This window comes from Acytostelium subglobosum (genome assembly GCF_000787575.1).
Source record: "Acytostelium subglobosum LB1 DNA, scaffold: scaffold6, whole genome shotgun sequence".
Taxonomy (NCBI): Eukaryota; Evosea; class Eumycetozoa; order Acytosteliales; family Acytosteliaceae; genus Acytostelium; species Acytostelium subglobosum.
Window position 1 is genome coordinate 1082421 of NW_012236532.1, and position 27180 is coordinate 1109600.

The 27180-nt window shown below is 44.2% G+C and overlaps 13 protein-coding genes across 13 annotated transcripts; 6 read left to right on the forward strand and 7 right to left on the reverse strand.

The window, feature by feature from the left end:
- Positions 1–1280: 1280 nt before the first annotated feature.
- SAMD00019534_037730 (hypothetical protein) lies at positions 1281–1851 on the forward strand (the record flags this gene model as incomplete). Its single annotated transcript, XM_012904665.1, has 2 exons — positions 1281–1760; positions 1828–1851. 2 exons carry the CDS (start codon positions 1281–1283, stop codon positions 1849–1851), a joined length of 504 nt encoding a protein of 167 aa, XP_012760119.1.
- A 144-nt stretch (positions 1852–1995) lies between these two features.
- Positions 1996–4970, reverse strand: SAMD00019534_037740 (hypothetical protein; the record flags this gene model as incomplete). Its single annotated transcript, XM_012904666.1, has 2 exons — positions 1996–4398; positions 4482–4970. The coding sequence occupies 2 exons, from the start codon at positions 4968–4970 to the stop codon at positions 1996–1998; spliced, it is 2892 nt and encodes a 963-aa protein (XP_012760120.1).
- A 43-nt stretch (positions 4971–5013) lies between these two features.
- On the forward strand, positions 5014–5403 carry SAMD00019534_037750 (hypothetical protein; the record flags this gene model as incomplete). The annotated part of the gene is made up of 1 exon (XM_012904667.1): positions 5014–5403. One exon carries the CDS (start codon positions 5014–5016, stop codon positions 5401–5403), a length of 390 nt encoding a protein of 129 aa, XP_012760121.1.
- A 938-nt stretch (positions 5404–6341) lies between these two features.
- SAMD00019534_037760 (hypothetical protein) lies at positions 6342–8364 on the reverse strand (the record flags this gene model as incomplete). Its single annotated transcript, XM_012904668.1, has 5 exons — positions 6342–7321; positions 7399–7641; positions 7722–7979; positions 8057–8145; positions 8219–8364. The coding sequence occupies 5 exons, from the start codon at positions 8362–8364 to the stop codon at positions 6342–6344; spliced, it is 1716 nt and encodes a 571-aa protein (XP_012760122.1).
- A 487-nt stretch (positions 8365–8851) lies between these two features.
- On the reverse strand, positions 8852–10536 carry SAMD00019534_037770 (hypothetical protein; the record flags this gene model as incomplete). The annotated part of the gene is made up of 10 exons (XM_012904669.1): positions 8852–8912; positions 8983–9045; positions 9144–9215; positions 9297–9353; positions 9452–9529; positions 9603–9746; positions 9817–9891; positions 9956–10141; positions 10219–10363; positions 10443–10536. The coding sequence occupies 10 exons, from the start codon at positions 10534–10536 to the stop codon at positions 8852–8854; spliced, it is 975 nt and encodes a 324-aa protein (XP_012760123.1).
- A 1400-nt stretch (positions 10537–11936) lies between these two features.
- On the reverse strand, positions 11937–12816 carry SAMD00019534_037780 (hypothetical protein; the record flags this gene model as incomplete). The annotated part of the gene is made up of 4 exons (XM_012904670.1): positions 11937–11998; positions 12210–12291; positions 12388–12477; positions 12571–12816. Coding segments are annotated over 4 exons (480 nt in total), but the record flags the coding sequence as incomplete, so codon positions are not given.
- A 406-nt stretch (positions 12817–13222) lies between these two features.
- Positions 13223–13984, reverse strand: SAMD00019534_037790 (hypothetical protein; the record flags this gene model as incomplete). Its single annotated transcript, XM_012904671.1, has 1 exon — positions 13223–13984. The coding sequence occupies one exon, from the start codon at positions 13982–13984 to the stop codon at positions 13223–13225; it is 762 nt and encodes a 253-aa protein (XP_012760125.1).
- A 1142-nt stretch (positions 13985–15126) lies between these two features.
- On the forward strand, positions 15127–16878 carry SAMD00019534_037800 (hypothetical protein; the record flags this gene model as incomplete). The annotated part of the gene is made up of 1 exon (XM_012904672.1): positions 15127–16878. The coding sequence occupies one exon, from the start codon at positions 15127–15129 to the stop codon at positions 16876–16878; it is 1752 nt and encodes a 583-aa protein (XP_012760126.1).
- Positions 16879–17334: 456 nt separating this feature from the next.
- On the forward strand, positions 17335–18523 carry SAMD00019534_037810 (hypothetical protein; the record flags this gene model as incomplete). Its single annotated transcript, XM_012904673.1, has 2 exons — positions 17335–18236; positions 18340–18523. 2 exons carry the CDS (start codon positions 17335–17337, stop codon positions 18521–18523), a joined length of 1086 nt encoding a protein of 361 aa, XP_012760127.1.
- A 79-nt stretch (positions 18524–18602) lies between these two features.
- SAMD00019534_037820 (hypothetical protein) lies at positions 18603–20221 on the reverse strand (the record flags this gene model as incomplete). Its single annotated transcript, XM_012904674.1, has 2 exons — positions 18603–19478; positions 19544–20221. 2 exons carry the CDS (start codon positions 20219–20221, stop codon positions 18603–18605), a joined length of 1554 nt encoding a protein of 517 aa, XP_012760128.1.
- A 2584-nt stretch (positions 20222–22805) lies between these two features.
- Positions 22806–23339, forward strand: SAMD00019534_037830 (hypothetical protein; the record flags this gene model as incomplete). Its single annotated transcript, XM_012904675.1, has 1 exon — positions 22806–23339. The coding sequence occupies one exon, from the start codon at positions 22806–22808 to the stop codon at positions 23337–23339; it is 534 nt and encodes a 177-aa protein (XP_012760129.1).
- Positions 23340–23416: 77 nt separating this feature from the next.
- SAMD00019534_037840 (hypothetical protein) lies at positions 23417–23846 on the reverse strand (the record flags this gene model as incomplete). The annotated part of the gene is made up of 2 exons (XM_012904676.1): positions 23417–23619; positions 23696–23846. Coding segments are annotated over 2 exons (354 nt in total), but the record flags the coding sequence as incomplete, so codon positions are not given.
- Positions 23847–24378: 532 nt separating this feature from the next.
- Positions 24379–26972, forward strand: SAMD00019534_037850 (hypothetical protein; the record flags this gene model as incomplete). The annotated part of the gene is made up of 7 exons (XM_012904677.1): positions 24379–24546; positions 24629–25141; positions 25383–25735; positions 25800–26044; positions 26108–26314; positions 26375–26647; positions 26779–26972. Coding segments are annotated over 7 exons (1953 nt in total), but the record flags the coding sequence as incomplete, so codon positions are not given.
- Positions 26973–27180: the final 208 nt, after the last annotated feature.

The following is a 27180-nucleotide window of genomic DNA, read 5'->3' on the forward strand; positions in this document are numbered from 1 at the left end:
TGGTGTTGGTGTTGCAGCTGCTTTCTTGGCCTTTGATTTAGACACTGGTTTGGTTATTGCTGGGCTTGGTGCTGCTGGGCTGGGTGCTGGGATGGGTGGTGATGTAGTTGTTGACATCGCATTATCGTCGATATCTATCGTTGCCCTGCTGGAGATACCGGTGTTCGCTTCGCACCATTGAGTCCATTTCTCTCGTTTGTTGGTTAGATACTCGACAAGGCAGTTCCATCGACAGAAGTATACAAAGACGCCAAACGTGCTGTCTGGATGGCAACACTTCAAGATGCGAGAACAACCCTTTGAACAGTTCTGGCAATGTTGGACAGAATCTCCAATGATAGGCTTCTCTGGATCGTGTTCTCCAATCGCAGGTACAGCAAGCTTCAAATAGGGCATTGACCTGGTATGGTTTGTAATATGTCCAACACTGCACATCATCATTTTTTGGTCGCCATAGTAGACAATGATCTTCTTCTCGATCTTGTTCTCTGGTGAATTGCAAGTCGCCTCTACTATAATCCGGTTGGGATTGGTTGGGTCTCGAACGTTGGAATGCAGGAAGCACTTGGTTTGTTTGCTAGTCTCTCCATCCATCAACTTCTTGGTATGTGTGATATTCATCAGCTCTCTATTGTTCTCTGCCGCACCTTGTTTGGTTGGCGTCTTCATTTGCTGAAGCGTGAGTGTTGATGACAACGATGTTGGTTGTGGCTGTTGTTGTTGTGGCTGTTGTTGTTGTGGCTGTGGTTGTTGTTGTTGTTGTTGCGATAATGACTTGATGATTCCCTCTAACTCCTCTATACGCAGCCTCAACGTGTGAGTCTCCTCCTGTGATTCTTTAGTCTGGAACATATCAATGATGATATTGTAACACAGTTTGGCGCACACGGGCAGGTGTTTGCCCAAGACCCAGATATCCAACTCAGTACCGCAGAAGAAGCATTTGACACCTGCTTGCTTAACTCTGGTGACTATTAACTGGGTTAGCTCCTCAGACATCAGATGTTGTATTATATATATGTATTAATTGGTCGCTATTACTATGTTGGAGGTTGCAAAGGGTCATCACGGGTCGGACCTTGGATTCCAAAACAAATATTTGAAGAATCCACCCACAACACCCGTTGAACCCTGCAGAACCCAAGCTAACCTTAGCAGCAATCAAGTATCGACTTTCCCTCATTAGGGAAGTCAGGATCTATTCAAGATGGGGTACATTTGCTATCAAATCAAACAAATACAACAACAAGAGAGATACAGATACAATCAATCAACAAGTCATGACTAATACAACAACAACACCAACAGGCGATATATATGATAGATTAAAGACATTGGGCATTGAGTTGGGCAAGCCAGCAGTGTCAGTTGCATCGTTTGTGATGAGTGCTCAGACTGGTAACTTGGTGTTTGTATCGGGCCACATTGCAAAGAGACAGGATGGCTCGGTTTGGATTGGTAAGCTAGGCGATGGCATCAATACGGACGAGGGTAAGAGGGCCGCACGTGCCATCGCCATCGACCTGATCACAACACTGCACAGCCACACTGGTGGCGACTTGAGCAAGGTGAAGCGCATCGTCAAGGTCATGGGACTGGTCAACTCGACGCCTGTCTTCAACGAGCAGCATCTCGTCATTAACGGCTGTTCAGAACTACTCGGCCAAGTGTTTGGTGATGCCGGCAAGCATGCCCGTTCAGCATTCGGTGTTGCTCAGATCCCCATGGGTGCATGTGTAGAGATAGAGATGATCGTAGAGGTATGTTTGATTGTGTTGTGCCTGTCTATCATCACTCACTCACTCACTCATTGTTCCGATCAATCAGGTCCAACCAGTATCCAAGCTGTAGCCAAAGATGTGGCCTCAAGTGTGTCCATACCCTAACGAACGAACGAATGAATGAATGAATGAACGAATGATTGTACCTAAGTTATATAATAGTATAATATATATATATTTGTTCGTTCTTCCAAGTTGTTTATGATGGGTCCACTTAGAAGTTGTCTAGGAAGTCGTCAGTCTCTTGGCTGGAACTGGTGATGACAGTGACGGCAAAGGTCGACTCCAGCGCATTATCATGCAGGAAATGATTGGCCATGCGCACGCCAACCTCCTCCAGACTGGACTCGGCGCCAACTCCACTGTTGGCAACATACTGCTGAGCGTGGAGACAGCTCTTGCCAATCCACACGTACAGTCTGTTCTCATTCTTGGACCGCAGCACAAAGAGGCCGTCGTCGACCAGATCCTCGCAGTCAAACACGCCGTACTCGTCCCACGACCCATCGTCCAGGAGTCGGTAGAGGTAGGATCGCTGGCATGATGTGCTGCCTGTTAAACTATTTACACTGCTGCTCGAGTTGGCCGCGCCGGCCGTGCCGGCTGCGGGCTGTTGCTGTTGCTGTTGTTGTTGCTGAAGATTGTTGAGCTGCTGTTGCATCATCTGCGAGATCTCCTTGTCGTAGTCGCCGACAAATCCAATCGATGTGGCGCCCTGGCCACCCAGCTGGCGCCAGAACTCCATGTCTTCCTGGCCCTGCTTCAGCTCGCGGATGTTGTTTGAACCGCCTTCATACTTTTGCAGGCGTTGGATGGCGTTGCGTGCCGCTTCGACGTAGGCCTCACCCAGGGTGCCCAAACACTGCTCGCCCACCCACAGGTAGATGGCGTCCTCCACCTTGAGTATGAAGCAGCAGCGCGCGTCCAGCGACATGTAAGACATGTTTGGTACGGCCTTGGGCACGGTGACGTTGCCCAGCATCTGCACCATGCGGTACAGCTTCTTGTTCTTGATGGGATCGCGGTGGTACTTCTTCCAGTACATCAACTGGCCGGTGAAGCCCGGGTTCGGGTTGGAGATGTAGCGTCGCTCCTTGGTGAACTCGTGCGCCGCCTTGAAGTCCCAGTCGTACTTGTGCATCAGGCACAGGATGACAAAGGCGGAGCTTCGCGAGATTCCCTGGTGGCAGTGCACGTAGACGCGGCCGCCACGCTCGATGGCGTCCTCCACAAAGTCCAGTACCTCGTAGAAGAGGCAGGTGATGTCCTCGCCGTTGCCATCGCTGATGAACAGCGTCTTGTAGACAAAGTCGGCGGGGAAGTGGTTGGTGCACACCATGCCCGCGCAGTTGAGCACGTGCGTGATGCCAGTCTCTTTGAGCAGCTTGCTGTTGGCCGCCGGGATTCGGCTGCCCAGGTAGATGGTGTCGGTGATCTTGCTGAGCACTGGCTCAAAGTGGTCGATGAGCTCGCGCTGTGTGAACGTGTGAAAGTGTGGCGTCTGTGGCGGAGAGACATTGCCCTCGGCTGCCGTCGTGGCCAGCTTGCTTGTGAGGTTTGGCACGCGTAGTGCGCCACCAGGCTGCTTGCTCATTGGCAACGTCATGGCCGATATGTTGAGGCATGGTATCGATGAGAGTGAGTTCTGTTTGTTGTTAAAGTTGAGCAGTGGCACGAACTTGTTGCTGGGCTTCTTCGAAGTGGCTGCGATGCTGCTCGCCGTGGTTGACGTCGACGAGGTTGCGCTCGATGCAGCGGCAGCCGCTGGAGATAGGTTGTTGGATGCCACCTTTGTCATGTCCAGCTGGTGCACTTGGCTCGTCGTGATCGGCATCGTCAAGCTCTTGATCTTGTGCATTTGAAGCTTTGGGATTGATGGCTTGGCGGGCGATGACACTGAACGACCGCGAGGCGACAGAGAAGATGACTGTGCTGTGATTGAATGTGATAGTTTGCGAAGTACTTCATATCGGGGATTGTTATAAGTTGATGATGTTGATGTTGATGTAGTTGATAATGATGATGATGTAATGTTACTGCTGTCCATCTTGTCAAGGTTGCTGAACAACAAAGAGTGAATCGATTTGCCAAACGACATCATTGTTATTGATGGCTGTTGCTGCTGCTGCTGCTGATGCTGCAGCATGAGTGGCTTGTTGGGGAAGTTCTTGTAGATTATCTGTCGGTAGAGATGCATGCTGTCCACGTCGGCCTTGGTAGCGCGGTCCATGGCGGTGGTGGTGCCAGTCATGTTAAGGTCGTCGATAAAGAAGGACGACAGTGGTGCAAAGATGCTCGATACTAACTTCTCCTCGATCAGGCTTGAGGAGAGCGTGCTCGAGTCAATCAGATGTGAAGATGATGTCGAGGGCGTCAAGAATAGTCTTTGTACAAAGAGTGAGCATGTTCGAGGTACACGCCAATACGCTTGAGGTTGTTGTTGCTGTTGAGGTTGTGGCGCGTCTTCCGTCTCGTCATCCTCAAGTTCGTGTCGCTGAAGGGCAAAGTCGTCGCCCAACTTCATCGCCTTGGCCAGTTCTAATCCCTTGGTAAAGGATAGCGCCTTGGTCAATGGCGTGGCATTCTTTCCATTCCATATGTATATATCATAGGAGGCCTAGAGAGAGGGATGGGGCTAGTTAGTCATCTGTCCTACGCCACTTCCACGTCCACCGTCCACGCGGAAACAAAGGAACTTACCCCTCGGTCTTGCGACGCGTCGCCATGAGCTAGGGATTCGAAACTTGTGTGTAGACCGGCGGGATAGAGCAGACCCCTGGGAGTCAGCTCGGCCTGCGCCGAATGTACCATGGCATTCAATGATATGTTCTCGAGGTTGCTCGTGCTGCCACTGCCTATGCTCGTACAGTTGCTCGTCGTGCTACATATACTGCTGCTCCGACTCCTCACGTCGACCCCATGATGCATGCCCAACTGTATTTGAGCCATACCGTCCACCATACTGTTGCGCTGTTGCTGTTGCTGTTGTTGTGTATCTGTTTGTTTGAGTTGTTTGACTCGCTCATTGTTGATGAGATGTAGTACGATGTAGCAATCGTTGGCGCTAAACTCGTCAAAGTGATTAAGATCGATGGCGTCGTATTGGATGAGCACGGCGGGGCTGGCGATTGTGGTGGTGTTGGTGGAGTTGATGGCGCTCAGACTGTCGCCGTGATGCGCACGCCACATGAATAAATAGGAGGTGAAGAGCTCGACGACTGGCGTCGTCGTGATGGGCAGTGTCGCCGGCGACTGTGTAGCATTGACATTTGATTTGACGCAAGATGTCGTGCTACTACTGCTGCTGCTACTCCTGCTCCTCGTCCCATCTGGCAACGACGATGATGTTGATGTAGTCGTAGTCGTAGTCGTTGTCGTCGTCGTTGTAGTTGTCGTCGTGATCTTTGGTGAGACGACCAATGTGCTCACTCCACCCACGCATCCACTTCCGGCGACTCCTACGCCACTCGCATTATTACTACTGCCGCCACTCAAGTTGTTGGTAACACTGCTGGCCGCAGCGCCACCTACACTCAATGGCACTGGCATTGGCATGGGCATTGGCATTGGCATTGTGCCAACTGCTAGAGGCACAGTGCTGCTCGTTGCTTGGACATCATGATGTTGATGTTGATGCTGATGCTGAGGCTGATGTTGATGGGGCAACAAGATGTCCGATAGCTCTGGTGGTGTTCTGCTGACACCAACACTATTGCCCATCTTTGAACCCTACGCTGATCTAGCGAGTGTCTCTCTCTATTCTATATCTTTCGTTTGTTCGTTCTTTCGTTTCTTCCTTCTTTCTTTGTGTGTTTCTATCCTTTGCTAACTCTGCATCAATGTTATTATTATTATTACTATTATTGATTGAATGAATGATTGATAAACAATGATTGATTGATTGTTGAGTGAGTGAATGTTTGAATGAATGGTTGTACAATAAATAAATAATGAATGTTATTATAACAACAAGATATATATGTTGTTGCTTTTAAATATATATATGTATGAATAAGAAGAAGAAGAAGAAGAAGTATATATATGTATATTTAGTTAATGAATGAATAAGTACTCCTAAGTGAGATATGTGTTTGTGTGTGTGTGTTTGTTTGTTGTTGATGGGAGTCGAGTGATTGGACGTACTCACACACTCTCCAACACATCAAACTTTTTATTATTTTTTTTCGATTTATCCTGTGTGTGTGTTGTGATTGATCAATCGTTGTTATTGATCAATTAATTTAGATATATATGTGTGTGTATGTTTATAAGTTGAATCATTATGTGTGTGTGTGTGTGTGTGTGTGGGTTAGTATACATGTGGGTAACTATTATTAGAGTAATCAGTGTGTCATATGCATTAATGATTGGTAATCAATGAACATTTGATTGGTATGGATAATTGATGGATAATAAAGTCCAATGAAAGTTAAGGGTAAGGATAAGGGTGCAAGACCACTTTGTCCTTTATAAAGTACACTTTATTAGTTCGGCTGGGTCTTGGGGACCAGGGGTGTGTCCATTGATCGGGACATGGGAGGGTGGGGTGATGGACCCTGATCAGTTCATTTCTTGAAGTTTGCTGGACATTGCCACCTTCATTTCTTTGTTCTTCTTGTTGCGCTTGACAAGGAGTACGATGATGACGACGGCTGCAATGAGGACCGCGCCACCAATGGACGCGATGGTGGCAATTAGCCACACCTTTTCAGTTTGGACACCACATGATCCTCCCTTTTGCGAGTCGATCAACACCGAGAAGTCTGGATCAATGATGCAGCGACGACATTGCGGCAGGTTGAGTCCAATGAATGACAGTGTGGACGTGACGTTGATCACCTCGTTGAGAGAGCTGCTTGGACGTCCGTCGGCCATGGCGAACGGCAGGAAGCGGCCAAAGAACACCACGCCGTCCTTGACTACCTTGAGGTACCTAAAGTCCGAATCGTTGTCCGTGATGTAGCCGGCCTGCTGCGTCTGGCCGCAGTGATCGATCTGCACGCCACTCGAGTCGGTCATCATCACGACGCGCAGCGTGTTGAGCGTTGACGCGTACGCCCAGCCCAGCACCTCGATCGTCATCTTTAACGAGTTGGGTGGGTACTTGTACGTCTGGCCAGCAAAGGGCACTGTTCGCTCTTCTGTCGACGACTCAAGCAGCACGACCACCAGCAGCGAGTCATTGCGCGATGCGTTGGCCGTCGTGATGTTGACATTGAGCTCGTAGCGATATGTTGTAAGCGAGCCATTGATCGAAGTGTTGAACTGCCAACCAGACGTGACGAGCTCGTTGATCACGGTACGCGATGCATCCAATTCTTGAATGCTGGCAATGTTGAAGTTGAAGCTCGATGAGTTGGACAATATCGTTGAACCTGGTGATGTTGGATTAGGCTGGATCGTAATATTCGATTGAAGCAAGTCATTACACAAGTCGCCAGCATATCCAGTGAAGCACTCACATGCTCCATTAATACATGATCCATTTCCAGAGCAATATGGTAGTGATCCACACAAGTTGGGAGGGTCTGTTGCGTTGACTACATTGACATTGATTGATTGATTGATTGAGTTAGTAGATGTGTGAGGGGTGGAATGATTCCAGAGGGGTACTTACCAACACGCAACTTGTTGGTGGAATATTTGAATCCATTGATTGTTACATTGATCCTGCAGGGACCTGGATCAAGCTTGCCATTGACATTGCAAAGAATCCATGTTCCGTTGTAGCCTTTGACTGTACATGGACTTTGGTTGATGGACACCTTCACTCCAGGTTTTGGCACACCATAGTTTCCAAACAGATTGATATCGCCACCATTTGTAGTCAAGTCTGGTGAAGAATCAACACTTGATGTAACTGATTCATGTGTGTGGTGAGTTTGAGTCCTGAGTTTGAATATTGAGTTTGAGTTTTGAGTTTTGATTTTTGATACATACCATAAAGGTTGATCACACCAAGGAGGGACTTTAGTGGACTGTTTACTGTTACAAGGGCTGGACTGGACCATGTTGCTGTATGATTGAGTACCTTGCATTCGAGGTAGGATGAAGTGATGACGATATCAACACAAGGGGAGTTGGCACCAAATGTTACATTGTAATATGACTCTGGCAGATTAAAATCACCAGACAATGTTAATATTCCTATACCAAATACAAACTCTCCATATGAGTAATAGTCATCAAAGAATGTGGCTGGTATGTGAGTAAGAGTCTGTTAGTAATTGATTGGTTGGTCAATTTGTTGATTGAATGATTGGGATATGACTCACCATCAGTCATCCATGTGATCTGTTTGTTGTAACCCTTGGACTTTGAGAATGATATAGTTGTAGTTCCAGACTGATTAGATGGAGTGAATCTATAATTGATTGATTGATTGATTAGTTCCAGTTGCTCACTCAATCCACTCATTCAATCAAACATGGACTTACTCGAATAGAGTGTTGGGAATGATCATTGTTAGATTGTCAGAGGTATCCAATCCATATCCAAGGTTGGTACCAGAGATCTGGATGGGATCAAAGTCCCTAACAAAATAGAGGGTTTGGTTGAGTGAGACATCTAGTGTGTTTGGCATGTCAAAGTTAGTGCCTCCCCATCCATGACGAGGTTGTTTGTATACATACTGCAAGTAAAACTAACATCTGGTTTAGTTTGTGTTGGTAGTCTATTGCTGGTTTGACCCCAATAGCACTTGAGGCAATCGGGTACAGTGGTTATGGCAGTGTTCAAAGCACTAAAGTATGACAATTGACATACTGATTGTGGTAGTGGATCACGAACCAATGCATTATCATCAACAGATAGCTTTGATACCAATGATCCATAATCATACAATACTCCATTAATATTATTCTTGTCCAAATATCTAGAGTTGGCGAGGTATTGAGCGAGTCAGTGAGTGGCGACCATCGATTTCCAAACTGATTGATAGATTGATACCCACAATGTTGATGAAGGAGCAAGCCATTTCTTTGGAGGGAAAGAAGTCAAACCACAAGTGTTGAGTGATCTGTGGATAAGGAGGTGATTGGTTAGTGGATGTGATTGATGACAGGCTGTTTTCAAACATACAGTTGGTTGAGTGGTGGGAAATCAGTTGGCATGGTAACTGCTACGAATGACCTGGTGATGGGGAGGAGAGATGTTAAAATGACTTTCCATCGATGTCCACATTGATTGATCAACAACATACACTGAGTTTAAATTAACAAACTTGGTGAGGTTTGCTGGACTTACTACAGCATTCCTGACACTCCTGTAAGGATGGAATGATTGATGTATTGATTGATTGATTGAATAAATGAGTAAGTGGACAGTTATATTGGTCAATGATCAATCATTTTGGAAACTTACAAAGATCTTAGATAAACGGTGGCTGGCGAGATGCTTAAGGCCGATGTGGCATTCATTGAGTCAAGGAACACACTATAGATATTATTGATTGAATGAAGGAGTGAGTAGGTGAGTGAGTGATTAAGTTATGGAGTGAATGAAGGATGTGCATACTTTTCAATCCAGTTGTTGGCAACATTCAAAGTTATGGCCTTGTGTGTTGAGATTTGGCTATTTCCATGTGTAGGGGCGGAGGTTGGAGGAGAAAGAGGTTAGTGTACCATACAACATGGATGGATATATATCCAATATCAACAACTATAACTTACATTGATAAAATATTGGGGAAGGTTAATGAATTACATGAAAGAGTTGTCGTGGATGTGTCTGCTGGGTATTCCAAAATACTAGTTAGGTGATTGGGAGGGAGAGAGAGTTGTTAGATTATTATTGTCGACTGGTCTAACTTGGACTACATACATCCTGTGGATGGAAGAGTATGATGACAATGGAAATGACACGCTGTTGGCAGGATTGGCAAAGGTAATACCAGTAACTGTCAATTCATACAAGCTTGGGAATTTGATTGGCAGATTCGATCCCAATTGGAGATTGGTTAAAGTGCTATAATTTAATTCCAATGCCAATGGTTAATTATTGAGGTCGAATTTGATTGATTGATTGAATCACATACAGATAGGCTAAAGTGCTGTTAAGGTACTTGGGCCAAGAAGGGTCAACGACCATGATCTGGGATGGTCCAGTAATCCTTGAGTGAAGAATAAGTTGGAGTTAATTGAATGATCATTATGGAGTTATCTTGGAATACATACTCGAGTGATCGTAACTTGGAATTTATAATATTGTCAAGCAAGTCAATAATTTGAATGGATTGGTTCTTTGCTGCATAGTTTGTAGTGCGAATGGTCAAATAGGCCATATTTGGAAACTGCAGTGCTGTTAAACTCTGGTCAGGAAAACCTTGGTCCTGAGAGGCGGATCCAGCATCAGTAATATTACTGTGAGTCACATGATTGATCGATTGATTGTTAGACTATATTATATTTTTGATTGATTGATATGATTGATAATTTACATTGATGACACAGTATATCGGGTGTTTGAGACGGTGCATTCTAGTTTGTTCTTGGAGCCAAGTGCTATGATATTACATGTCGCTGGTGTGGCATATCCATCCCAATCGAGTTGGTATTGTGAGATAAGCCACCTGATTGCTGTGACTATTGGGATGGGGTGGTCGAATTAGTAAATCATGCGATCACATGATCAATCATTAAATCAATTGAGCAAAGTACATACGCTCACTGCTGGTCAATGGATTAATGGCATTGGTCGAAGAAAGTCCAAAGGCAAATAATAGTGCCAATGTGGCAATGAGGAAGTTATATCTCATTTGCAGATATATGTGCAGGTGTCGGTGTGAGTGAGTTGGTATGGTCGAACAATTGTTAAGATGGAAAGGAATAAGGAAAGGAAGAAGGAAGATTGTTTGATTGGCACTTCTTTGTGTGTGTATGAATTGGAATGGATTGGATTGGATTGAAAGAGTGAGGAGTGAGCCAAGCAGGTAGGTAGGTTGGTAGGAGTTTGAACTCAAAGTAACAACAACAAAGGATAAAACACGCCAACAAGTCGCATCAACACTGACTGGTCCAATGCAAGACAATGCAAGGTCATGCGAATAACACGGGATGGCCGGCTCCATGGGAACAACAACAACAGCCCTTGTTGGAACACTCTCTGAGATCATCAACAGCAACTAACATAAGTTCCCATGGACGTGAGTTGTGTGCCCGTTGATATGTGTGTACCCGTCAATATGTTTGGATGAGTGTGGTGTGGGCATTATGGCAGTGATGGGCATGCTTCAGCGATAAGGTGTTCGTGTCAGCCCCATAAACATCAATCCATAAAGGCCTTTTAAGTGCCGGTTGTATCTGTTTGATTGTTTTGTTTGACCTTGTGTGTCAGTTTATGAGTGTGGCCGACCCTTTTGCTTGATTCACTGAACATGTTGGTCGATCCACACACACTCATCAATGCTCGTGGTTCGCTTTGATGGATTGATCAAATTCTCGGGGTTACAGTGACGCAAAGGTGATATTGAAAAGGTCAATGGTTGGCATGCGTGTGGTCACGTGGGCTTCAAAGATCAACTCAATACATACATCTCCAGATCCATCAATCTATCCATCATGATTCATGAATGAGCATGCATTAATGAGAATCTAAGTCTAAATGTGGACCACACACATTCAACCATGAAATACAAGAGCCGCGACTCGCTGACCAACCAACAGGTTCGTGTATGGATATGGTCCAAGGTCAGGAAAGGCTACTGGTAGGGCAGGGGCGAGCGTCCCATCCAAACTGGGAACACACTCACATGGCCACATTTAGGGCGAGCAAAGTCGTCTCGCGCAGGAGGTCGATTCACTCATCGGCAATTGGGACTTGGCAGCAAATGTCCAAACTGGGAGGGCATGATGATGTTTCCGACATGACGGCAACGTTTCGTACATCGATGGAAGGATAGGAAGCATGTGGACATGTCATGTGAGGATATGTAAGGCAAGGCATGTCATGGCCTTTGACCTGGTACGAAGTTATGTACACTTGGACATAGCCAAAGATGGCCATGTCGGACTTGCAACATTGGTTTATGGGAATAACATGATGGAACGAGGCCGCAAAGGCGTGAGATAATGAGTAGTAAGTATGTTGCGGCCTCGGCTTGCGAGGTCTATGGATGGGCCGGTGGTCGGGAACAACAAGATCATGTTGTTCTTCTTACTTCTGGGCGCTTTGGATCTGAGTAGCAGCCTTTGACAAAAGGTTATCTTGTGTTCCTTGGGCTGTTCATTCATTCATTCATTCATTATTGATTCATTCATAGATTCATTGGGCATAGAATGTTTGATTGATTGATTGTTGATGGGGAGAGAGAGCATGGAGTTAGTAAGGTTGGACATCCCAGCGTCTATACACACATCCCCGACCTAGGGACATTGACGCCAACAATCGAGCCAAGCACGATGCACACCACCCAGTCCAACATCAACATACCAATGCTTGAAGATGCCTTCTCAAAGTCAGCCATTGATCTTGTCTTGTGTTGCTCCAAAAAGCTCTCTTCCTCTGCCAACAACTATGTATTGTTTGTTTGATTGATTGTTATAAGTACAATGAACATGCAAGGTCGTGATTGATTGAACGCAGAGAAGTGATCAAGCGAGTGACTTACAGTTGCACCTAGCTTCTTCAAGGCAACAAGAATCTCTATAGTCTGATCGATAAAGTCGTCCTTTGGTATTTTGCTAAGCTTGACATCTCTCTGTGAATGATGAATGAATGATTGATTGAATGAATGAATGAATGAGTATATCGCGTCAATATCATCATCATCAACAACATCAATATGACATACCTGAAGGGTAGTAAGCTTGTTCCTCAGCTGGCCTTGATCGTTCTTGGCAAACAGCTTGATGACCTCTGGTGTCTTGAAGGCGTTGGAGACGGCGGCTTGAATGGCCAACTGAACGCTGCCCAGCTCAGACACCAATGTCATGTTGCCAGTCATCATCTTCTTGAGCGACAGCTCAAACTCCTTCATCTGCTCCAATGTGTCCTTCTTGCCCTCCTCATACTCCTCTGCCGAGAGATCAGATCTCATCTCCTCCAGATCCTGTAGTTGTGACAGCAGTCTGTTCAACTGCTCCTCAATATTAGCCTTTAGCTTTGATGTCTCTGTTTGACCTCTTGATGCCATCTCTGTTCTAGTATATTGTATATGTTTATATTTGTTGTTAATCAAATATGAAAGAATTGTGTGATCGATCAGGTGTGGTGGGTCGTCATTGAGGACTCAAGGTCCATGGAAAAATCAGGATGGATGGTTTGAATGGGTCTTTGTTTCTTGATGAAGTTCGTCCCATCAATCCCCCAATCAAACAGGAATGATTCCACCCCCCAAGCCTCACCCTAACCGGCCCTACATGGATAAAATAACTTACATTCATGAAGATTGTTTATTACTACAATAACTCAATCAGTATTCCTTCACTTAATGTGCATTAAAGTTAGGCTGTGCCGTTGACTTTGTTGGCAATGTCACCCAAGAGATTGACAAACTCGACAGGTTTCTCGAGATGCGGGCAATGTGTACATTCGATGGACAGGAATTCAAAGTTGTTGTCTCTGGCATTCTTCTTGGCAACTTCTAGTAGTGGATAGGCATCCCAAGTGGTGGTACACTCAATGTAGAACTTCTTGGCTACGGCATTGTATCCACCATTCTTGTAGTGTACGGGCTCGAGTAGTGTGAACAGTGGATGTGGCGTGCACATGGCCTCTGCGTAGCTGACGATGACCTTGTCTGTGAGGCCAAAGAAGAAGATGCCAGGGAATGGAAGCAGACAGCCTGCTGGGGAGTAGGCATTGGCCTTGTCGATGAACTGTTGTTTGAACTCGGGCGGGATCAGGTCGGTGCAGGACTGGCCCTCCACGCAGACCCACGAGTCGATGAACACTAGTGTCTTGATCCTGCTGGCGCATTGATCGGCAACACCACTGATCACAACCCCACCATAGCTGTGACCAAGTAATGTGATATCCTTCAGATCGTTGGTGGTAATGTAGTCAATGACACTTTGAACGTGAACACTGAGGTTTGTATCACGTGTTGCTTGGGCATTGTATTCAGCACATCCTGGCAAAGTGATGGAATGCACCTTATGACCTCTGCGTTGTAGTAGGTTGGAGGCTAGATCCCAGCACCACTTTCCATTCCAACATCCATGAACAAATAAATATGTCTCACTTTTTGAGGTAGTATTAGACATCATTATAATTTGTATGTATGATATGATGAAGATTCTTAATTAAACATGACAGGAGTGTCATGCTTAATTAAATTGTGTTGTATCGAACGGACGCTTGCGCATGTGTGATGTGCTTGAGGTGCCCCCACAAACAACACAAAAGGCCCAAAGTGGAGGCCTAACGTATTTTAATTAAAAACATGGCCTATCATCCATTGGGATGAATCCAGATAGCTTTTACTCATTGGATGAACATTTATGACATTGAAACGCTATTTTGAGAGTAATGTTCTGAACATTTGTTGGTATTGTTGTTGATTATTATTACATTATAAAGATTTTTACAAGTTGTGTATCTTGTTTTATATATATTTATATTAATCAGTCAGATGACCATATTGGTAAATCGATGATGAAATGCAAAAAGATATTATTGTTGTTGCAAAAGAGTGATCCAATGCCGAAACCAAAAACAAGACCACTTTCATAACAAACGGTATTAGTAAGTCAGTCACTTTATGTAGATTATCTGTTTAGCCTTATGTAAGTAATATATATATTATGATGTGTTTGTGTGTGTATGTTTGAACAAACAAAGAATAAGCAAACAACAATAATAACAACAATGTTGATATGACGCAAACGTTAGTTCAACTTCTTTCTACAAAACAATCTTGATATAATATTGTGTGTGTGTTTGTTGGTGTGAAGGGTTGTTTGGTTGTTGCTGTTGTGGATGACAACTGTTTTGGTTGGTGGTTCATTCTATTCTCCTGTGTTCCATTTCCAACTCCCTTCACACACTTGTCGCGCACACGACTAACATTCACTCAACACACTCTTCTCTCTCTCTCAACCACTCTATCTATCTCTTTCAATCCAATCCATCCATAATCCTATCTATCTCTTTTAATCGTTTAAACACATATATATACATACAATCACATATAATATAAAACATAATATATTATCTTAATTGTTTATATATTAACATTGTATTATAAAACAAACAAACAAACAAACAAACTTCAACAACTACACAAACAACAGACAGACAGACAGAGCAGCAGAAGAAGAAGAAGTAGTATTAATACTAAGGGATGGAAGATATACAATTCGAAACAGCTGGTAGTAATGCCGACTGGATAAAGGAAGTGGACGAAATGAATACATTATTGGAGATCGACTTTACATTCAAGTCAAGACAGTTCACTCTGCTGCTAAAGCAAGCGGCACTTATATTCAAACAGAAGGAGCGTGCGAACTACTCAAAGTACTTGAACACCGAAACGATCACGGGCTTTGACGAGGCCTCCGAAGCTGCCTTCCCCAACCGCGTCATTCTGCACGCATGCATCAACGTCTCCACCGACAAGAACAAGGAGGTGCGTAAGCGCAAGGACTACTTGCTCGACTTTGAGTCACCACTCGACTCCAAGAAGTTCACATCGGCCATCCAGCAGCATGTTCTCGATCGCATGCCTGGTGGCCCACCTCAGAACAGACGTGTCAGGGTCATCCTGAATCCAAAGAGTGGCAAGCGAATGGCCGAGACCATATACAAGAACATCGAGCAATTGCTCAAGAACGATGCCAAGATGTTTGTCAAGAAGACCACGACCAAAGGCCCTGACCACGCCAAGCAGATTGGATACAAGTTCAACTACGAAAAGTACGACACAATCGCCTTTATCAGTGGCGACGGATTGTTCCACGAGTTTATCAATGGTCTGCTGGCACGCGATGATTGGATGCAGGCCAAGAACATCAGATTATGTCTGATCCCCGCCGGCACAGGCAATGGTATCGCATGCTCGCTGGGCCTGGCCGACTCAATGTCGTCGGCTCTGGCATGTGTCCGCGGCTGTGCCAGACCTCTCGACATTTCAATCGTGCAACAGGGCGCTCAAAAGTGGGCCTCGATTCTATCACTCACATGGGGACTCGTATCGGACGTGGACATTGAGTCTGAGCGATTCCGTGCACTTGGTCCCATCAGACTTCACCTTGGCGCCTTCCTTCGTATCATGAACCTGCGAGTATACCAGGGCAAGATCAAGTATCTGCCCGCACTCGACCAGCCCAAGAGCGAGCTGAGCAAGATCCCCAAGTGTGGACCAACCTGCGAGATCTGCCGCAGTGTCGATAGTGCGCAGACCATCAACAACATTCTCTCCAACTCGACCGACAGCCTCAAGGGCAGCAACGGCATCTTGAAGGACAGCACAGGCATCAACCGCAGCGGACAGATACTCAAGGGCAGCTCGGACACACAATGGACTATTCAATCGTCGTCTGCCGATCTGACTGCATCATCACTCTCGTCGAGCACACCATCGCCGGCGTCACTTTCACAATCGATCAATGGCGACGACACAACAGCAGCCCCCGTCAAACCACTTAACCTCTCATCATCCACCTCATCGTCGCCACTGTCCTACTCGCAGTCGTCGGTGCCTTCGTCACCAAAGGTGGCCACACGCGAGATCGTTGTGCCCCAGCCAAAGGTGCCATCGGACAACCCATTGCAACAGTCGACGTTGAGCGAGGAGTGGAAGACAATCGAGGGCGACTTTATTGGATTCATTGCCAGCACCGTAACACATCTCTCATCTGACTTTATCGCCTCGCCATCCGCTCATTACTCGGACGGCTTCATCGAGATGGTCGTCATTAAGCACAGCCCCAAGATATCCAAGGCGGCATTGATATCGATCCTCACCGACGCCGAGACAGGCAAGCACATTCACAGTCCTTTCATTGATCTGTACAAGGTCAAGGCAATCATTCTAGAGCCAGGCCTTATCAACAAGAAAGAGGGCATTCTGGCAGTTGACGGCGAGAGGATCTCTTATGGCACAACATCAATGGAGTGTATTAGAGGTTGCATCAATCTGGTATGCAAGGACCGCTAATCTTTCATCATCAATAAGTACATATTCTTTCATTTCATTACAACAATCAAGCCTTGGCGAACCGACCACTGGGGCACACATCAAACCATTACTTGCTCGCTCGTTCCTATTGAGATAATGGTGATCAACCAATATCTCAATAATTATATATATAATACATCAATAAATTGATTTATGATCTCTGTCATGGTCATAGATCTTATGATCAAGATTTGTAAACGATCATCTGATTGGTATCGTGCGAGCCGCGGGGGATTGTGGGGGAGTGTATGTTAGTGATGCATTGGAGAAACACAACTTCAATTCTACTCACCCGCAATCACATTAATTATTATGTGTTTGAAGAGTTCAAGTACTTGTTTGTGTGTTTGTTCATTTATTACATCCATCATTATTACTTTGTTATAAATATACCTATATATATATATCTGGCGTAATCAATCAATACAATCAATCATGATGTCTGATAATCATTTCAAACAGCAATCACCTCCTCCAGCTGCTGGAGGCAGAAGTAAGAGATGGGATCAAGACGATTCTGTTCAAACATATAATCAGGAAAAGGATGGCACTCGCGATCCCGCCCGAGACAGACATAGAGATAACAGAGATAACAGAGACAGTAGAGATAATAGAGATAATAGAGATAATAGAGATAATAGATATAGGGATAGAGATAATAGAGATAATAGAGAGAGGCCAAGGGACAAGGAGAGAGAGGTAGAGAAGGATAAGAATGGTGGTGGTGGCCCTGTAAGAGATACAAGGGATAGAGATAATATAAAAGGTGGCGGCGCAACAGATAGAGATGTCAGAGGTAGTGGAGGTAGTAGAGACAGAAAGAGAGATAGCAGCGATGATAGGACAAGAGAGAGAGATGAGGATAATAAGAGACTTAGGGAGCTGCAGACCATTGACAATGGAAGGAAGGACAGGAGACATCAGGACAGAGATGATGACGAAGGCGAATATGGCAAGAAGGACAATGGAAATGGCAATGGCAATGGCGAGAAGAAGGAGAGGAAGGAGAAGGAGAAGCCAGACTTCAAACCATCGGGCGTTCTAAAGACTGACCAGGTGGCAAGGACAAGCGATGGCAAGGTGATGAAGTGGCAGGAGCCTCCCGAGGCCAAGATCCCACACGACAATTGGATACTCTACCCATTCAAGGATGGCAAGTCACTCGATCCCTACTACCTACACAAGAAGAAGTCGTTCCTGATTGGTCGTGACAGAACCCTATGTGACATCCCATCTGAGCATCCCTCCTGCTCGTCCCAACATGCTGTAATCGTCCATCGTCTCGTCAGAAAGAAGAGCAACAATGATGACGATGACAGGAAACAACAAGTCATCAAGTAAGTATTCTTAGTCACGTGATCAATTTGGAATAACGTGATCGATCACCTGATCAATCAATAAGTCATGTGACTTACTAATATTTATGTTTCCAACTTTTAGACCATATATAATAGACTTGGACAGTACCAATGGAACTATATTGAACGATAAGAAGATAGAGACATGTGTCTTTGTTGAGCTACGCTCAAAGGATCACATCAGATTTGCATCCAGTACCAGAGAATATGTACTGATTCAAGAGGAGGACTTTGATGACGATGACGACGATTCATCAGATGATTGAAACAAATGTAATAAATAAACAACATCACACCAATCAATCAATCAAAGGATATGGATATATATAAGTTCTATATATTTAATTAAATAGGTGTCAGTCTCTTAGAGAAGAGCTTAAATAATAATGGAATTCGCTTCCCAAGAAACTTGTGATGCTTCTTCTCCTTGGGACTTCCCTTGCGCTGGGAGCATACATCCTTGTCGTGTAGAAACCTGTTGGCTCCCTCTCCATCCTTGACTCGGTCGTTGAAGTACGAGGCACCCTCGATCATCTGCTTATGCTTCTTCAATGCTGCGCTCCTCCCGACGTAGGCCAGAGCATTGGCCATCATCACGGCGCCGTCGGTTGACGACGACCAGAAACGTCCGTCACCAGTATCGCTGCTGGGTGGGAAGAAGTTGAGCGCCACCACCTTGCCTTTGTTCTTTGGCAACTCGGCTATCAGTGGCACGTTGTTGGACCACTCGGCAACGAGTGTGGCGTCTGGATGCAGTGAGCCTGGACAAAAGAATGATGATCGGCCGCCTTCCAGAGACTTGACATCGTTCATGATGGGATGGTCGGGGATGACCACCTTGCCCAGTGACAATGGCTTCTTGCCATTGGTGTCATGTTGTCTGGCGGGATTAATGGGATGATAGTTCTGTTCAAAGAATCGTCCCTTTAAGAAACCATTGCGCAGGTTGTTGCAGTTGGTGAACACAGTGACCACCACACCGCCTCCATTGTCGACATAGTCTGCCATCACATCACCCATCAGCTGACCGTCCAAAAAGGCAGATGAATTGTAACTGTAGATAAGTACACCAGAGTATTTCTGCAGTTCCTCCAATGTTGGAATCCTCTTTTGAGTGTAGAAGCTGTCCACATGATCAATTCCAGCAGCCCTCAGCTTGGAACAGATATCATCCATACAGGATGACTGTGCAACTGGACCTCCAAGTACCAAGAATGATGTCTATAATTTGTTTGATTGATTAATTTAGATTGATGATGTTTAACTAATGTATTGGATAATCTTACCTTTCTTTGATTATAATATCTCCTCCAAGTAGATTCAAAAGGTGGTTTGACGTATCTGTTCAGGCATGGATAGTTGAATTGACAAATGTTCTTGAAGATGAACTCGTCCTCACACAGTCTTCTAAGGTTCTTGCAAACGTAAATACAGTTGTGGAGGTCGGATACGTTGAGATGCGAGAGGATGGTTATCAGGATCTCCTCTGGGAAGAAGGTCAACAAGTTGACGATTGACCGTGACTGGTACATCACATCGGAGGATGGTTGGAAGAAAAGTTGTTGGTTGGAGATGGTCCTGGTCATGGACGACGAGGATGGCGCAGAGGATGGGGAAAAGTAGGACACGTCCATGGGCGAGCATGTAACATCTGGTGATTGATACATTGGCTGCTTGAAGAACGCCAGTGGATGTGGAATGTCATAGTTGTTCAGTTTGGCGCTGGATGGTTCATTATTTACATATCTGAAGCTGTCGAAGCTTGAGCTGGTGAAGCTTGTACTGCTGCTGGTGCTGGGGAAGGCAGAGGGAAATCGTGGTGTGCTCTTGGCAATTGGCTCTGCTGGTTTGGTGTATTGGAATTTGGGTGGCGCGTAGTTGGCTTGTTGTTGTTGTTGCTGCTGCTGGAGGAGTTGATGTGGTGGGAACTGAGTTGACTGCTGTGGAATGTTTGTAAAGTTCATAAACGATGATGATCTGTTGGAATCCTTTTGTTGAGGGACATCCCTTCTTTCATTGGAGAAATTCATTGTATGTTGTATATTGTATATATATATATGATTGCTATTTTGATTGTGTATATGTATTTCTTTCTTCTATTGTTTTATCATGCTCCTGGAATATTCTTTAAGATATGTATTTAAGTTTGGGTTGGTTTGGAAGTATGAGTATGAGTAAGAGTAGGAGTTTGAAAGGTAATAGTATTGGTACACACAAAGAGTTGAAAGTGAAGTGAAGGAAGGTGGTAGTAGTAGTACAAAAAAAAAGGTAAATGTTAATGTAATATTATAATATAGTTCTATCGAAATAAATAATGGTGATAAATGTCAATGGTAATTGAGGTGGCAATAATAAGTTATTTGAATCCAATGGAATTGGACACGAACACAGACTAGCTGTAGTTGAAGCTGGCAGGCAGGCAGCCCGTGTGGAAGCCCCCAAGTTAAACTAACGACATGTCTGTGTTTTAAGAAGGAAGTTGTTCGCCAGGGTGTGTCGGATACCTAGAGATAACCACACACTCCCGGCTCACTCCCTCCTCCCTCTGAGCACTGACTGTCATCCCAACGAAGCATTATCACACATAAGTGGCAGAGGATGAAGCGGTGGTAGTTGACGTTGTGTTTGTTGTATGAATGTATGTATGAATGAATGTGACGATGACATGGACGATGTACATGTATATGTATTCCAACGAGTGGGTGGGTGAGTGCGGCTGATCACTGTGGTGTGTCTCGATGCGTGGTGGGGTGTCGTACGTATCGAAATGTATGACTGTGTAAGTGTTATTATGTGTATGAATCAAGAAGTATGTGTACTCCACATGTTGAATGGAATTACATCAGTCCCTTGAGTTGGAGTTTGTTGATATGTGTGGTGGTGGTTGGCTAAGCTTTGGCCAGCGGCCAGTGCTATTGTTGTCATTGCCGTCGTGAAATTGACGTTGGTTATTGGGCTTTTGTGTGATGTGATGCATCGATCACTTATCGACAACGCCATTCAATGATTACAGTGTCACAATAAGGTTACGATGCAATGGGCTTTGATCAATTATCTTGTGTGTGTAGTGTATGTGTTTGGGGTTGGTGATTGATGGATGTATGATGTTGGTATCGAAGACTCTGTATCTGGCAATCTAACATCTGTTTGTATCATCATCATCATGGCAGTTGGTGGCCCATCAATCCATCCAATCAGTTCGTCCATTTGTCTTTTGTCTGTCCTAGGACCAAATTAATACATTGAGCACAATGCCCATTGATGTAAATGGCAATAATATTGGCTCCACTGGTCCATCCACGATGGGACCAGTTAGTTCAAAGAATTGGTTGTTGTTGTTGGTCCAACTGAATATTTACATCTACATAATAACATATATACAAACGAACACTTCCATCTATGAATGATTGAATCTTTGATTGTCATTGTTATCAGATTGGTTGTGGAATAGATATAACCTACATTTATCGATTGGTCGTTTTTGCAGCATATCAACTCTATGAAGCAGGTGCAGATGGATTGATTGTGTTTGAAAGATTAGGAAACTATTTATGAGAGTTTGGATGGAATTGGAGTTTGAGTTTGAGTTTGAGTTTGATTTGGATTGGTATTGATTATGTTTGTTTAGTTATATGTGTATGTACAATTGAGTAAAGAGTAGTAGTAGTAGTGAGACAATGAATGAATGAATGAGTGAATGAGTGAGAAGTGAAGATGTTCTGTCATTCATTCACACTTCCTGAAAGGAACAGCAACAACACTAACAATAGCATTGCCAAAGGAAGTAAGTAAGCCCTTGGACTCCATAATGTTTGTATTATGTGTATGTGTTAAAGGTAGTGTGAGTGGGTTGGTGAAGGTGTCTGTCTGTCTGCCTGTCTAATGTGTGTGTTTAAAGATGTAGGAGCTCATGAATGAGTCTGACTCCCAGCCTCCCGTCCAGCCTGCCTTTAAGGTGGTACGTGGTGTTGAACATTGGGCTGTGTGTGTAAGTGAGTGTGTGGTGCTAGTGTCAGGGAGAGTGAACCACAATCGACGAAACACTTGTATTGGAGATGAAGGGCAAGGTTGTAAAACTAAATCACACACATAGTTCTCCCTTTAGACACATTTATGTATTATTTGTTTAATCAATATTATTATTATATTACATACATACATAAATACATAATATATGTATACATATAATATATATATAAGTTGTTGAGTTTGAGTAAATAAGTATATCACTCTCTCTCTTGACAATCAAACAACTTCATTCTCATTCCATATCCTTCTACAACAACAACAACAACAACTTAGAACAGAAAGAGAGAGAGAGGATGTTGGTAGTGGTGGTGGTAGTAGTCGGTCCCTGGGCCAATGGGGTTGTGATAAACATGTAATTGAATCCATCCAAATTGAGTAATAGACCAAATGGAGTAGTTCATCTGTATTCCAAAATTGGTAAAAATGGGGCGATGCTGTTGTGTGTGTTGGTGTCAGGGTTCAAGTGAATGAATGAGGTCAGTGTTAAAGTCATTCTATCTCTTCAATGTTCAAAGAGTTATGGATCTTCAAGACAACAATGACATTGACAATGACAATGAACAACAACAACAACAACATGACCAACAACTCAACATCAACAACAATGACAACAACAATGACTTGATGGCAGATGACAATGTCAGTGATGTTGTTGCTGATATTGGCGCAGAAGAGCAAGAACACAATGATGAGGATGAAGATGATGAGAGTTTCAATCTCTATGAATCAAATGTTAATAATGAGAATGATGGTGCTGATATAAATGAAGATGATGATGAGGCAGATGATGATATGTCATTCAACTCTGATGGAGAGAGTAGGGATGATGATGATGATGATGACGTTGAAGAAGAAGAATCTGCAACATCCAATCTAGAATGTCAGCTTTTGATCAATCTATCGACACAGGTTACAAACAGAGAACAAGAGTACATTGATAGCATCAATCAATTACATCTCAATCGACCGGACCTTATCAATCTAATGGCTGCATCACAACGAATATCATCAGCACGAGCCAGACATATTCTGTTGACATCTCTTATACATTGACAAGTATATAAGTTTACTTGTTGTTGTAAATAAATTGTACATTTATAGATCCTCTTTCTATCTCTATCTCTGGTCTCTCAGTTCAACACGACCTTTTGGTTCTTCCTGGTCTCATCATCCAATGTCTTTTGATAGTTAAAGGCATAGAAACCCATCAAGGCAACAGTTGTAGCTTGTGCCCATATTCTAGCTCTAAGGAATCTAGTTGTAGTTATTGCACTTCCACCCTTGACATGATTCCAGACACCCAATGACAACATTGTCACTGTCAAACAGATACCTAAAAGTCCAAGTTCCGAAGGTTGTTAGCATCATTCAATCATTCATTCCTGGATATGGCTTAATAATTTACATACCTCCAACCAACATATAGTCTCTCTTTGCACCTTCTAGTATGGTCTTGGGCTTTGGAGGTATGGTGAACTTCTTTTGAAGTCTGAGCAATAATGGTTCATCTGGTTTCAGAGGTTCATTTGATTGTCCTTCATATCCATGCATCTCATTAGAATATACAGTATTATTACTGGATTGTTTACCATCTAATACATTCAATGATGGTTCTTTATCGTAGTCTACCATTATCTCTATCTATCTATCTCTATATATTACTAACTATCTTATGATGATCCTTTGTGTGATGAATTCAATGGTACAACCTCTCTAAGTTGTTGAGGTAGTTAGTAATGTGTGTTGGGGGTTGGAGATTGTGGGATGTTGGGATAGATTGATTGATTATTGGGTCAACTCTTGAGGTTAGTGACCTTGGTTATTGGACTTCCGAAGGTACTACCCTACATGATTGATTGGACCGGTATAATTGGTCAGCTGACTCATCATTCAATTGAAGTATCCACTTTGGCTCGTGTGAAACAATTTCATTCATTCATTGTTGATGACGACCCGAACAACGAATCAATGAATCATTGATCATCATCAACATCTCAAACAACATCTCAAACATATACATATACAACAACATTAGATAGATAGATAGATAGACAACAAGCAGATTATATATATACATCATCATAACAAGTAGAGAGAAGAAAGTGGGATGTGGAAGCCACATTATACATCATCGGCGCCAAAGCCTTATAGCAAGATCTTCTGGCCCATAAGATGTAATGATATGAAGTCTGGCTACTTGATCGGATGGAACACCAGAAGTTTCGTCGCATGTGTTGTTGACATCATATCTGATGTACCTGTATGTATATTCAACTCAATCAATCAATCAACTCAACTCAATCACTCACATTGAACTCAACTCATTCAACTCATTCAAATAGATACAAGATCTTGAAGGTATACTTAGAGAGTTGAGTTATGATAAACGAATGCTTACATGTCCTGTTGGACAACCTAGAGTGTTGGGCGAGTGGATAAGCAGACATGGGGATGATGGCAGCGTCAGCGAGACGTTCCAACCCGTGCCCAGCAACCTACATGACGTCGACATTTGGATATCAATGGAGCGAAGCAGCAACGGCGTGCCATGTCTCAAGAAGATCTATTGCAATGAGTACAAGTTCCAGACTTCGTCGCAGATCGTGCTCTACGACGATTCCTCACCATACTACTACACATCAATACCCATCAGCTTCACGCCCAGCTCACTGAACAAAGGCGGTCAGTCACCCACAGCCAACAGTGCTTCAGGCCGTGCTGCAGCTGCCTCGACTCAAAACACAGTATTCTCCCCAGTCACCAACTCGGCCACATCAGGGCCGTCCTCGTCAACAAACAACAAGCCCAAGCAATCCTATGGCTCAGACCTCGAGTCGACTTTCAAGCAGGTGAGTGATGGATGGATGGAGCGCGACAATCAGGGCCATAGCTGGACTAACACTCTCTTACTTAAAGATCAACTGCTCAAATGACATCAAGATGATACTTGGGGAGAAGGTTAAGATGTACCGTTTGACACATCCTCTTCAATCGACAAGTGATGAGGCTACTACATCTTCATCGTCATCCTCATCATCACTATTCAACAGTTCTATTCTTCGATGGCGTCGACGAAAGACCAACACCTCAGACGATACATCATCATCAACAACCAAGTCAACAACTACAAACAACAATAACAACAATGTAGTAATCGATGGTGGAAATAAGAAGTCAAAGCCAAACAATGGTGGAGGACTGTTCAGATTGTTACTGGCACCGCTCTACCTCTTGGTCATATTGTTCAAGCTGTTTGAGCGATTGCTTCTCAAGATACTCAACATGGACGCGCCATTCTTCAAGAACAAGAAGCTGAAAGACCTGACGACCCTGGGCGGTCTGCTGGACAGTCGCATCGACGAGTTCAAACTGTTGATCAAACAGTACCATCATCTCCGCGAGAAGAAGTACTGGTTGAACAACAATCAAGATCGATCATTATATATAGAGTAAGTGGAAGATCAATCAAAGGGAATGATTCCAGGCCAGATCACTCACATTACACATACTCAGGTTCTACAATAGATGTTGGCTATTACTCAATGATATACTGTTGGGCATTGTTGCGGGATATATATTACATCGATTCGCACCTTATGTACTGGACGCATTCATTGGATTGAACAACATGATCACCAACGACATCCTAAAGAACCTCATCCTATGGCTGATGGGCTGGCCTGCCGGCTTCAAACTGAATGAGAACCTCGACAAGTTCTTTGGACGTCTAATCCTTTATTACATTGACAAGTGGAATTGTAAGTTAGTTCTTCAATCATTCGATCAATCATGTCGTCCATGCTAACTCATCAATCAATCAGTGATCACTACTACACTCTCTCCACATGGAGGCATCATACTCAAGATTGTGTGTATGAGTGGCGTGTTTGGTATCTCTGTTCTGGTCAGCGTTATCATCGACCTCTTCTCCATCTTTACATTACATATCAGTGTATTCTATAGTGTCTCTGCCAGGTTCTATCTACTTCAACTAGTCCTACTCAAGTCACTTTGGAATCTGTTCAGAGGTATATATGGTCCGGACATCCCATCAATCAAGTTACTTACTAACTCGATCAATCAATCAGGTGTCAAGTATAATCCACTTCGAAAGAGAACTGATAGCTGCGACTTTGATCAATATCAGCTGTTGTTGGGCACACTCTTGTTCACATTGATCTTCTTCTTGTTCCCAACGACGTCCATCTATTATTACTTCTTTGCAATGTTCAAGGCTGGCCTGGCTGTGCTACTATCAATGTTTTCATTATTACTTCATCTGATCAAGTCATTCCCATTGTTTGGCATTGTGATCTATCTGGTCGATTCCAAGTCCCTACCACACGGCGTGACATTCACAGTCAACAATGACTCTTCATCGCCATCCACAACTTCAGCCCTGGCTTCGACCTCATCATCAACATCCACAACAACAACATCAACATTCAAGAAGGAGTTGCCAAACTCATCACTCCCAACATCCCCCCTGCAGACGACGACGATAGGGAAGCAACTCACCAATCCAACATCACCGCTCCCGACTATGGCCACGACCACGACTCTCATCACTCCAACAGTGACCCATCAGAGGAATCAGAGCGCCACACTTCCACTGCCACAGAACTTGTTGCAACTGCATCAACAGCAACAACAACAACAAGATATGTTGTCGCCCAAGGGCGGTAGTGGAGCGGGACATCGTCGCAACCAGAGTCTTAGCTCGTCTACATCGTCGCCACTGTTGCGTGTGTCCACACAACTCGAGATCACCTACGCCTACCTCAACATTGAGCCCACCTACTTTAGCAGCCTCTTTACACATACTACCAACATGCTTCAAGACGTGATTGCTATCTACAACCCTGGCAAATTGGCACGATCCTTCTTCATGGGT